We start from the raw sequence: 12794 nt of genomic DNA on the forward strand, positions 1-12794 counted from the left end.
CACAACATTCTTAAGTCTCCCCATCACTCTCTGATACAAAACACAACATTCTTAAGTCTCCCCATCACTCTCTGATACAAAACACAGTATTCTTAAGTCTCCCCATCACTCTGATACAAAACACAATATTCTTTAGTCTCCCCATCACTCTCTGATACAAAACACAGTATTCTTAAGTCTCCCCATCACTCTCTGATACAAAACACAATATTCTTAAGTCTCCCCATCACTCTCTTCTCTGATACAAAACACAATATTCTTAAGTCTCCCCATCACTCTCTTCTCTGATACAAAACACAGTATTCTTAAGTCTCCCCATCACTCTCTGATACAAAACACAATATTCTTAAGTCTCCCCATCACTCTCTGATACAAAACACAACATTCTTAAGTCTCCCCATCACTCTCTGATACAAAACACAACATTCTTAAGTCTCCCCATCACTCTCTGATACAAAACACAACATTCTTAAGTCTCCCCATCACTCTCTGATACAAAACACAACATTCTTAAGTCTCCCCATCACTCTCTGATACAAAACACAACATTCTTAAGTCTCCCCATCACTCTCTGATACAAAACACAATATTCTTAAGTCTCCCCATCACTCTGATACAAAACACAACATTCTTAAGTCTCCCCATCACTCTCTGATACAAAACACAACAATATTCCCCATAATTATCTTCTCCCACACAGTAAGACAATCAATTTCTTTTCTCATACAGTATATAGAGAGGCTACTACAGGCTTTTCCTCTAAGTCAGTAAATTCAGTATAGCAGGCACATATAAATACATTAAGATTGCAGTAGTATATATATATATATATATATATATATATATATATATATATATATATATATATATATATATATATATATATAGATATATATATATAGCTGCATTTGACAGTATCACTATTATTGTTGAGAGTCAGGGCATGTAAATGCAAAGCGTGGCACTGGTCGTGTTGTCCTGGACACTGCGAGGGTTTTCTGGTGTTCACGAGGCGTTTTTTTGTAATGAAGGGTTTGAAAATGATTTCTGGCTACTCCTTCACTAGGAACACTAAACCTGTGTTTACACTAGTCTGGAAAGCTTGTTATAATCACTAACTGTTAGCCAGAGTAATAGCAATATATTATTGTCATGGATCAGTAACGAGAAATTATTTTCAACCTGTTCATCACAAAATATCTAAACTTAAATTTTACCAAAATCTTCTAATCTTTCTCTTTATGTATTCTGTTTTGGCAAACTTCATAAAATCACCAACTGTCAGCCAGAATAAGCTGACTTTGCTACTGTAAAAAGAATAATAAATAAATAAATAATAATAATAATAATAATAATAATAGCATCCAGAACACACAACTGATGCCATGTTTTGCATTTGCATTATCCAGCTCTGATCTTGGCACACCTTGATATGCAGGAAGAGGAAAGTACACACGGGTAAGGAACTACACTCAGGCATTCAGTAAGTCACCTTGGCACCAGGTTAACGAGAGCTTATGTTGAGAGTAAGTACAGTGGCTGAGAAATGTATTAATTGTAACTGAGTCGTAATTCATGTCTTGTGATTCTTTTAACCCGGCAGCAGCGACGGGCCAAATTTGTGCCATGATTTAAACCCCCCAAAATAGATGATACATAAACTGATCACAAATGCTTCGATATATATTATGAAATGGTTTGTGTGAGTGATGATTTTTTCTCATTTTTCTCGCTTAGAGGGACCATTAAGAAACATGATCCCCGCTGCTACCGGGTTAAGGAGGGTGTAACTTATTCCCCTTCCTTTGGCAGTTAATTTCTCACTCCTCTCCTCTCATTCTTGTTTCCCTTCCTCTTTTCACTTTCTAGTTCATTGCTTGTCTCTTTCTTCCTTTCCTTTCATTCTCTTCCTTTGCTAGCTCACTCCTCATTCTCTTCTCTCTCCTGTCACCACTCCCTTCCTCTCCCTTCGACAGATAATTTCTCACGCCTCACCTCTTTTTCTTGTTTCCCTTCCTTGTTTGTCTCTTTCTTCCTTTCCTTTCATTCTCTTCCTTTGCTAGCTCACTCCTCATTCTCTTCTCTCTCCTCCGTCACCACTCCCTTCCTCTCCCTTTGACAGATAATTTCTCATTCCTCACCTCTCATTCTTGTCTCCCTTCCTCTTCTTCCTTTCTAGTTCATTACAGTCTCTTTCTTCCCTTCCTTTCATTCTCTTCCTTTGCCAGCTCACTCCTCATTCTCTTCTCTCTCCTCCGTCACCACTCCCTTCGACAGATAATTTCTCATTCCTCACCTCTCATTCTTGTCTCCCTTCCTCTTCTTCCTTTCTAGTTCATTACAGTCTCTTTCTTCCCTTCCTTCGCCAGCTCACTCCCCATTCTCTTCTCTCTCCTGCCACCACTTCACTCCTCACTCCCTTCCTCTTCCTTCACTTCCTTCCCTTCATCATCCCTCTCTTCTTCATTTACTCTCCTCCCTCGCTGGTTCATTTCTCACTCCCTCACTTTTCTCTCTCCCTTTCCTTCCCTCCACTTTCCTCCCACTCCCTGTCACATTAGTTAAAAGTCACATCTCTGTTCTGGCAATAGTGATGTTGGTACTAGAGGTGGTAATTTTAGTATTAGTAATAGTATCAGCAGTGAAAGGTGTATCTATTCTGGTTGTAGTGGTAATAGTAGTAGTAATAATTGTTGTAGTAATAGTTGTAGAAGCAGTAGCAGTATTATACATTATTTCTGAAGCTGTTATACATACATTTATATATATCTACATTGTTTCCAGCATGGTGCATTATACTACATACATTATACACTCTACCTGTTGCCTCGTTAGTACTGTTTTGCTACCTGTCGTTATGTATATAGACACCTGGTGGAAGCGGTCACCTGTCTGCCCCAACCAATCAACCAGTTAATGAAGTCTACCTGTCCCAATGTCAATGTAATGATTATGTACACAGAAACACACACACACACACACACACAAATATTTCTCTACGTCATCTCTCTCTTTTTTATTTCCTTTTTATTCTCATCATTTCAGTTTTCTTCTTTCTCTCATTCTTTCCATCTCTACGTCATCATCATTGTCTGTCATCTTTTATTTTTCCTCTCTGCAATTTCCAGTTTCCTTTATTCTTTCCAGCTCTTAATCTTTTTTTCATTTATTTATTTATTTTTCTTTCCTTATTTATTTTATTTCAACTAACTTCATCTATCTTGGTTTTCCTTATTCTTTCCATCATCGTATTTTTTCTTCATTGATCTATTTTCTATTCTTTTATTTATTCATTTATTTTATTCCTGTTTCTCTCATTCCTTCCATCATCATAATTTCCTATCATCGGTTATTCTGTTCAGTGCATCTTCTTTATTCACACACACACACACACACACACACACACACACACACACACGAACACCTGTGCGCGATAATTGACACACAAACGAACACACAGACAGACATGACAGAGAAAACACACACACACACACACACACACACACACACACACACACACACACACATAGAGCAAGTTGATTAAGTTACCCCAATTAGCACAGTCAGTAGTGATATGCAACAACATCAACAACAACAACAACAACAGCAATAATAACAACATCAGTAAACAACCTAAGAGTAATTATAAAATAGGTTTGTTTTCCTTTTCTTGAGATACATTTTTTTCAAGATAATTTTTTTTTCTCTTTCTATATAAAAAGGAATGAAATGAAAAGTAGCTGGGGTGATGTGTGTGTGTGTGTGTGTGTGTGTGTGTGTGTGTGTGTGTGTGTGTATATACCTCTGTGTGTAGGGCATAATTACATCCTTGTCTAACTTAATGAGGTGTATTTATGGGGCTATTAAGTCTCCATCACAATAATCTTGAGAGAGAACGGAATGACATTAAAACTATGAAAACAATAATAATAATAATAATAATAGTGATGATAATAATAATAAGCCAAAAATATTAGTTAACAAAATAAAGGAAACAAGGGCAATTTGGATGAGATGAATGCATTAAAAGCTGATGTGGGAGCGTACAGTAATAGGTTCAAGCTGGATAAATTAGAGTTCAGGAAGGAAATAGCCAAGAAGTGGATCACGAACAAGCTGGTGGATGAGCGGAACAAGCTGAGAAGGTGTGTCATTGAGCAAGCACATATACAACCTTTGAATGGAGATTATACACATTTGACAACATTTGAATAATCTGTTGAAGTTCACTCATTATTTTTGCTTTTGTGGAGCATTATACAATTTTTACAAACCTTTGAATTGATATTAGATGCATTTGACAACATTTGAATAATCTGTCGATGTTTAGTCATTAATTGTGCTTTTGTGGAGCATTATACAATTTTTACAAACCTCTGAATTGATATTAGATGCATTTGACAACATTTGAATAATCTGTCGATGTTTATTGTCATTCTTTTTGCTTTTGTGAATCATTATATAATTTTTACAGCCTTTATGTCATGTTTTTTTTTTGTTTGTTTGTTTGTTTGCCCTCAACCGCTTCCTCTAGTGTAAAAAAATCTACATAAAAAATTGAAATAAATTAAAATCTAAATTACCAAGTACACTAACATATCCTAAAACCAAGAAAGATGCAGTTAGAAGAAATAAAAGAAAGAAAGAAAGAAAGAAAAGGGAAATAAATAAATGAAATAGAAAGATATGTAGGGATGTAAAGAATAAGGAAAAAAAAATCATAAAATCAAAATTATCATAAATTCTCCAGTGTAACCATAAATAGGAAACGAAAAGCCAGACCGTCATAACAGCAGCGTGTAATTCTCAACCTCACAGTGTCTATGGAGTTTTTGTGGCAACAGTGGAATCAACTTAACAACAGAAGATGGAGAGCAGGAAGGAAAAATAGTAGAAACAAGATGGGAGGAGTGAAAAAGGAGATAAGGAAGGAATGGAAAAGAATAAAGAAAAACGAGACAAGAGAGAAGGATTAAAGATGGAAAGGGTATAGGATAAAAGAAAAAAGTAAAAAAAATATGTAACAGAAGATGGAGAGAAGGGAGGAAAAATAGCATGAAACAAGATGGGAGGAGTGAAAAAGGAGATAAGGAAGGAATGGAAAAGAATTAAGAAAAACGAGACAAGAGAGAAGGATTAAAGATGGAAAGGGTATAGGATAAAAGAAAAAGGTAATAAAAATATGTGAGGAAGGAAAGAAAGACTTATCAAAAGGATGGAAAAAATTAAGAAAAGAAATAAGAGAGGAAGGAAGGATATAAGGAAAAATGAAAGGGCAAGAGAAAACATAAAGAGGAAAAGACATAGAAAGGATGGAAAAGAGAGAGAGAAGAAATAAGATAGGAAGGAAGGATATGAGGAAAAATGAAAGGGCAAGAGTAAACATAAAGAGGAAGAAGAACATCAACAGCACTTTGAAGGAATGTGAAAAAGAGAGGAAGAAAAAATCACAGAAAATTAAAAAAAATCAAACAACCACGTGGATGAAACACACACAAACAAACGCACAAACGCCTGAGCGCTGGGCTATACGCTTGTCGCCTCTACTAGCGGTACTTCATCCTCCGCTCCAGCTTCCTCTGCTTCTTGTCCAGCACGCGCTCCTCAGGCTCGGCGTCCGGCGCCTCCTGGAAGAACCACGGCCCCAGGATGTTGGTCCACAGCATCTGGGCGCCGCGGAACGGAGCCTGAAGGGGGGAGGGGGATGGGGAGTTAGGGAAAGGAAATGCATACAAAAAATACTGCCGGTGTTAAATTACATGAGAGAAAATAATGCAGACAAAATTATTAACAAGGAAATTAGATTATGTGAGAAGATAAACACATACAAAAATTCTTATTGATAGAATTAGATTATAAATGAAGTAAAAAGAAATTTCCCGAACAAAAGAACATTGCCAGAGGATAATTAGGGAACTGAAAGAAACTTAGTAAAGAAATTTGATTGTATATTAGAAATAGAAAATAAAAAAATTGCTTACAAAAGAATATTTACAAGAATCTTCCCTACAAAACAACATTACCATAGGAATTGAATTAAAAGAAAACTGAAGAAAGAAAAGAAAAGAAGAATTAGATTATAAGAGAAATCAAGAGAGCCTTCTGTAGCTACCAAAAACATTACCCAAGGAACCAAGAACAAAATCACTATATCTCTGAGCCTCACCAGCAGCCACAGCAGCCAGAAGTACGAGGAGATGGTGCCCAAGACAACGGTTCCGGAGGTCAGGATCACCAGGTCTTTCACGTGCCTGAAACACACACGTACATAAGCAAACAAAGACAAAGCAGGTGCTCTACAATGTCACTGATCCACTCCAAAGGGCACAACATTATAAAGAGCAATGTCATATGAACTGAAGGCCTTATGTGGAAAATTTAAATAACCCCTTGACTGCGGATTTCCTAGCAGAAGACATCACCAAGCTACAGGAGTGGAACAAAGAATGTCTGCTACAATTCAATGAAGAAAAATGTAAAGTCCTGCAGCTTGGGAGGGGATATCCAGCACACCAATACCACATGGGAAACACTCCACTATCCACCACAGAGGCAGAGAAAGACATGGGACTTTATATTACCAGGCTACCAGTGAAGGGATACCCAGCACACCAATACCACATGGGAAACACTCCACTATCCACCACAGAGGCAGAGAAGGACATGGGACTTTATATTACCAGGCTACCAGTGAAGGGATATGCAGCACACCAATACCACATGGGAAACACTCCACTATCCACCACAGAGGCAGAGAAGGACATGGGACTTTATATTACCAGGCTACCAGTGAAGGGATATCCAGCACACCAATACCACATGGGAAACACTCCACTATCCACCACAGAGGCAGAGAAAGACATGGGACTTTATATTACCAGGCTACCAGTGAAGGGATATCCAGCACACCAATACCACATGGGAAACACTCCACTATCCACCACAGAGGCAGAGAAAGACATGGGACTTTATATTACCAGGCTACCAGTGAAGGGATATCCAGCACACCAATACCACATGGGAAACACCACTATCCACCACAGAGGCAGAGAAAAACATGGGACTTTATATTACCAGGCTACCAGTGAAGGGATATCCAGCACACCAATACCACATGGGAAACACCACTATCCACCACAGAGGCAGAGAAAAACATGGGACTTTATATTACCAGGCTACCAGTGAAGGGATATCCAGCACACCAATACCACATGGGAAAAACTCAACTATCCACCACAGAGGCAGAGAAAGACATGGGACTTTATATTACCAGGCTACCAGTGAAGGGATATCCAGCACACCAATACCACATGGGAAACACTCCACTATCCACCACAGAGGCAGAGAAAGACATGGGACTTTATATTACCAGGCTACCAGTGAAGGGATATCCAGCACACCAATACCACATGGGAAACACTCCACTATCCACCACAGAGGCAGAGAAAGACCTGGGACTTTATATTACCAGGCTACCAGTGAAGGGATATCCAGCACACCAATACCACATGGGAAACACTCCACTATCCACCACAGAGGCAGAGAAAGACATGGGACTTTATATTACCAGGCTACCAGTGAAAGCCAAATCCATGCCAATCGCAGCGGACGGGTTAAGACCTCCAAACCCCTAAATAAACCTAACTTGAAATGAGGTAAAGAGCGAGTGTAACTGCCATATATTATTCCGACTAACTATGATGAGATGAAGGGCTTCTTTTCAGTAGATAAACGCTGTCTTCATTAACCCCATCGAACCCCGTGAGGAAAAATAAAGAAGTTAAACGAGAAAGAAGATAAGTGGTGTATCCGCAGAGATATTAACCCGGTAGCAGCGAGGATCATGTTTCTTAATGGTCCCTCTAAGTGAGAAAAATGAGAAAAAATCACCCCTCACACAAACCATTTCATAATACATATCAAAGCATTTGTGATCAGATTATGTATCATCTATTTTGGGGGGTTTATATCATGGCACAAATTTGGCCCGTCACTGCTACACGGTAAAGCCACAAATTTGGTCCGTCGCTGCCACTGGGATCAACGGACCCCACAAACCATAAATCAAACACAACCACCAAGTTCCACCTCCTCCATCACCCATGCCAGCACTCACTCTGCAATGCCGCCCTCGATGTTCAAGTCACAGCCTTCGTCCAGGATGGCGCCGTCGCTGCCTAGCTTAGGGGTGGCCATCGAGGACATGAAGTGGTAGCAGGCGGCAAAGACGATGCCCGCCAGCACCACCAGCGTCTGTTAGGGGGGAGGGGGAGGAGAGGAGGGGGGGAGGAAGAGGTGTGAGTGGTTGTGGAGTTTTATTATATTTTTTTCACTAATCTATGTAGTTTATTTTTTTTGCTAGGAAGTGTTATTCTTATCAGTGCAGTATATTTAATTTGTTTTCTGGTCTAGTTTATACATATATTTTTTTTTGCCGAGATGTCTTATTTATATTTCCTCTTTACTTTTCTATTTTGCTAAGAATCTAATTATCTTTTTCCTGTCTATCTTATTTCATTTTTTTGGCTCAGTCTTATTTATATTATTTTACTCATCCATATTACATTATTTTTTTTTTTTTGCCAACATGTCCTATTTATATATACAATTTTTACTTATCTATGTACAGTTGTCCCTCAAATAGTACGGTTTCCAATAGTTCGATTTTGGTTTTAACTTTTATGTGGATTTTCCAAGATTTTTAGGATTTTTAAATTTCTCGACGAGCAGGAAATTTTAAAATCCTAAAAGATCTTCAATGACAATCCGTAGAAAACTGAAACCGAACTATTGGAAATCGTACTATTTGAGGGATGACTGTATTTTAATCCTTGGGTAGTAAGAAGCCTGTATTTACTAACCTCTTCTTTTGGTATTTTCAGACTGAGAGGAGGAGCATTTACCCCTACACCCCCGCCCCCCCAAACACCCACACAATGCCCTTCCAGCACACACACACACATGCCCCCCTCGCCCCCCCTACTCACCAAGTCCAGCATGGGGAAGGCGGTGAAGAAAATCATGCCGACCCCAAAGTACACGGCGGCCGAGCCCAGGATCATGTTGCGGTAGAAGGCAAGCGTGTCCGTGTTCTCCTGCATGATCTGCTTGGTGCCCTTCGTCCCTTGCTTCCCCTTTGGAGCCTGGCACAGGAGAGGTAAGCAGAGAATGAGATTTACATAGATTTATATAGATAGTATTCAGATCACAACTACCCTATCTTTTTTTTCTCAAGGTTGGTAGATTACTGATAGTGTTCTCTCTCTCTCTCTCTCTCTCTCTCTCTCTCTCTCTCTCTCTCTCTCTGTGTTTTTAAGTTTCCTTTTATCCCTTCCTTTCCCTGTTCCTTCTATCCTTTTTTATCTTTTTCTTGATTATTTTGCATCCTTTCTTCTTTCTTTCCTTCCCCTCTGCTTCCCTTTTTTTCCTTTCTCTCCTTTTTTCTTCCTTTTATCCCAATTGTTTTACCCTTCTTCCCAATTTTATTTCTTGTCGTAGTTCTGATTAACCCGTCCGCTGCGATTGGCACGGATTTGGCTTTCACTGGTAACATATACTCCCAGGTCTTTCTCTGCCTTTGTGGTGGATAATGGAGTGTTTCCCATGTGGTATTGGTATGCTGGATATCCCCTCCCAAGGTGCATGACTTTACATATTTCTTCATTGAATTGTAGCAGCCACTTTTTGTTCCATTCCTGTAGCTTGGTGAGGTAGAAAATCTGCAGCCAAGGGATTAATTACCTTCATTATAGCCTTATCCTTGTACCTATATGACTATTTAACCCTACACCTGTAAATGCATCCCTTTGAGAGGCTCTATAATTAATGCTTCAGGTGAGCAGTGGGAAGGGGAAATGACCTCACCTGTACTGTGCTCTACCCTTAATTACCTTCAATACAGCCTTGTCCTCATACCTGTAAGACTAATTAAACCTACACCTGTAAATTCATCCCCTAAAGAGGCTCCATAGTCATTAACCCCGTAATTAGTGCCTCAGGTGAGCAGCGGGAAGGGGAAATGACCTCACCTGTACTGTGCTCTAACCTTAATTACCTTCATTATAACCTTTCCCTTTCCTCTCATTAAAGCCTTTCCCTTCATTACAATCTTTCCCTTTCCCTTCAAAACAGCCTTTTCCTTATATGTTGCGTAGCCTTCATTAAGTCCTTTTCTTCGAACCTGAAACACTAATTATACCTACGCTTGACCATACAATACTTGGAGAGGCTTCAGAGATCATTAACCCCGTGATTAGTGCCTCAGGTGAACAGCGCGAAGGGAAAATGACAGGTAGATCTCACTTGTACTATGCTGTAGCCTTGTTTTCCTTCATAGGCTATCTGTTATTAATTAAACCAACACCTGTCCCTCAGAGATGTTCCAGAGATCATTAACCCCGTAATTAGTGCCTCAGGTGAGCAGAGGGAAGGAAAAATGACAGGTAGATCTCACTTGTACTATACTGCAGCCGTTTTCCTTCATAGGCTATCTGTTATTAATTAAACCAACACCTGTCCCTCAGAGATGTTCCAGAGATCATTAACCCCGTAATTAGTGCCTCAGGTGAGCAGCGGGAAGGGAAAATGACAGGTAGATCTCACTTGTACTATACTGCAGCCTTGTTTTCCTTCATATGTCATTAATTAAAGCAACACCTGTCCTTTAGAACCTTTAGAGATATCCCAGAGATCATTAACCCCGTAATTAGTGCCTCAGGTGAGCGGCGGGAAGGGAAATGACAGGTAGATCTCACCTTCATAATTGCGGTGTTGCAGGTCTTCCCCTTATTATTATTCGCCCCGTGGCCTTGTGTAGCCTTCCAGACCTTCTTTATTTCATTGATAATATTCTCTTATCCTTCTTCTTCCTTCCTGTTTGCTTGTTTGTGTTGTCTGGGGGCTTGTTTTTCCTGTTTTCCTGTGTCCGCCACCCGCCAGCTGTTGTCCCTCCCTGCTGGCCACGATGTAAACAAGACCAACGTTATCAAATTATCGTACGCATAACATTGTATTTTCCGGTTTTTTGGCCCATAAATATTGCAAAAGAGAGGATGAATAATTACCGATTTTAACAATTATTATAAGGGCATATCGTTATCTTTGTGGGTGCGATAGTTTTTGGTCAGAAACCGGCAAAAACAATACGCCAAGTACGACAATCTGGTAACGTTGGGGCCGACTGACTACATCTTCTTCTTCCTCTTCTTTTGACCAGTGACCTGCATCTTCTTCTTCCTCTTCTTTCTCCTCTTGATTCTCCTTCTTGCTTATTCAAACACTTCCCTTTTCAATGGGATTTCAATATTCCTCTTCCTCCTCCTTCTTTTTCAGTATTTATCTTTCCTCACGTCGGGTCAGATTTTTAAGTTATTATTATTATTATTATTATTATTATTATTATTATTATTATTATTATTATTATTATTATTATTATTATTATTATTATTTTCTCTCTCTCTCTCTCTCTCTCTCTCTCTCTCTCTCTCTCTCTCTCTCTCTCTCTCTCTCTAAAGTAGACAAGCTTGCAAGACATATTTCCAACCTCCTTTATCCTGCTTAACCTGCTGTACTGGGCGACCTTCTGGGAGTACCTGTAGTAGTAGTAGTAGTAGTAGTAGTAGTAGTAGTAGTAGTAGTAGTATCCTGAATAAGTATATATGAATTTCGACAAGGTATCGTGTATTTTGTCGAGTGCTTGTCAGGATCTGTTCCACCCAAGTTTATTTATTTTGTTATGAAATCAAACGATGACGGTAAAAAATCCGAATGGGGTGATGTTACCAGTGGGGTTCCTCAAGGTTCAGTTTTAGGCCCGCTTTTGTTCATTATCTACATCAATGACATAGACAATGGGATAACTAGTGACACAGGTAAATTTGCAGATGACACCAAAATAGGACACACTATTAGGACAGGGTTGGATGCTAGAGTACTGCAGGAGGATCTCAACAAACTGTCAGCTTGGTCAGAGAAATGGCAGATGAATTTTAAAATCACCAAGTGTAGCGTACTTAGTGTAGGAACACGCAACCCAATACACGGGTACAGTTTAGACTCCACAGCGATAGGCAGGTCTGAGTGTGAAAGGGATTTGGGAGTGTTAGTGAACTCTGACCTAAAGCTAAGGAAGCAATGTATTAGTGCAAGGAATAGGGCTAACAGGGTATTAGGCTTTATTAACAGGATGGTAACCAACAGGAATGCAGAGGTCATCCTCAGACTCTATCTAGCGTTAGTTAGACCACACTTAGATTATGTTGTCCAGTTTTGGTGCCCACACTACAGAATGGACATCAACTTGCTGGAAACAGTTCAGAGGAGGATGACCAATATGATTCAGGGGCTGAGGAACCTCCTATATCAAAATAGGCTGAAACAACTTACATTCACTAGAAAGACGAAGAGTGCGGGAGATCTGATAGAAGTATTCAAATGGGTCAAGGGTTACAACAAAGGCGATATAAGTAAAGTACTGAGAATTAGCCAGCAGGATCGATAGAACTCGCAGTAATGGATTTAAATTAGAAAAGTATAGATTTAGAAGAGATATAGGCAAGCATTGGTTTAGTAAAAGGGTGGTGGGGGAATGGAATAGACTCAGCAATCACATAGTTAGTGCAGGGACGATAGCTTGTTTTAAGAGTAGACTGGATAGCTACATGGACGAGGACGAAGGACGAGGACAGGTGGCAGTGAGGTGTGGGTGCAGTAAGGAGACAGGGTACTGGAGCGTACGCCCGTACCGAAGGTAAACGAGGATCAAGCCTCTACCTGTAACCCCTGAAACTGCAGCT

The 12794-nt window shown here is 39.6% G+C and overlaps 1 protein-coding gene and 2 long non-coding RNA genes across 4 annotated transcripts in view; 1 reads left to right on the plus strand and 2 right to left on the minus strand.

The window, feature by feature from the left end:
- Positions 1-278, plus strand: part of LOC126981942 (uncharacterized) — a 742-nt gene extending 464 nt beyond the window's left edge. The window contains exon 2 of the long non-coding RNA XR_007734358.1: positions 88-278. This is a non-coding gene — a long non-coding RNA (uncharacterized LOC126981942). The remainder of the gene's footprint in view (positions 1-87) is intronic.
- Positions 1-2360, minus strand: part of LOC126981944 (uncharacterized) — a 2775-nt gene extending 415 nt beyond the window's left edge. Inside the window, exons 1-2 of one of the 2 annotated variants that reach the window (XR_007734361.1) lie at positions 2297-2360; positions 1-1995 (exon numbers count right to left, since the gene is read on the minus strand). The exon at positions 1-1995 is cut by the window's left edge and continues 415 nt beyond it. This is a non-coding gene — a long non-coding RNA (uncharacterized LOC126981944). The other variant, XR_007734360.1, reaches the window with a different exon arrangement.
- A 2423-nt stretch (positions 2361-4783) lies between these two features.
- On the minus strand, positions 4784-10971 carry LOC126981941 (transmembrane protein 208-like). Its single transcript, XM_050833654.1, has 5 exons — positions 10755-10971; positions 8988-9143; positions 8117-8253; positions 6167-6251; positions 4784-5687 (listed from the first exon to the last, which is right to left on the minus strand). Exons 1-5 carry the CDS (start codon positions 10758-10760, stop codon positions 5547-5549), a joined length of 525 nt encoding a protein of 174 aa, XP_050689611.1. The 5' UTR covers positions 10761-10971; the 3' UTR covers positions 4784-5546.
- Positions 10972-12794: the final 1823 nt, after the last annotated feature.

The sequence above is a fragment of the Eriocheir sinensis genome, chromosome 49, assembly GCF_024679095.1.
Source record: "Eriocheir sinensis breed Jianghai 21 chromosome 49, ASM2467909v1, whole genome shotgun sequence".
In the NCBI taxonomy this organism is placed as follows: Eukaryota; Metazoa; Arthropoda; class Malacostraca; order Decapoda; family Varunidae; genus Eriocheir; species Eriocheir sinensis.

Excerpts from the sequence above, each read along its gene's own strand:
- LOC126981941 (XM_050833654.1), bottom strand. Across the intron at positions 8,254-8,987 it reads CCTTCCCCATGCTGGACTTG|ACGCTGGTGGTGCTGGCGGG; the intron begins GTGAGTAGGGGG and ends CCCCCCTAACAG. Across the intron at positions 5,688-6,166 it reads TCTGGCTGCTGTGGCTGCTG|GCTCCGTTCCGCGGCGCCCA; the intron begins GTGAGGCTCAGA and ends TCCCCCCTTCAG.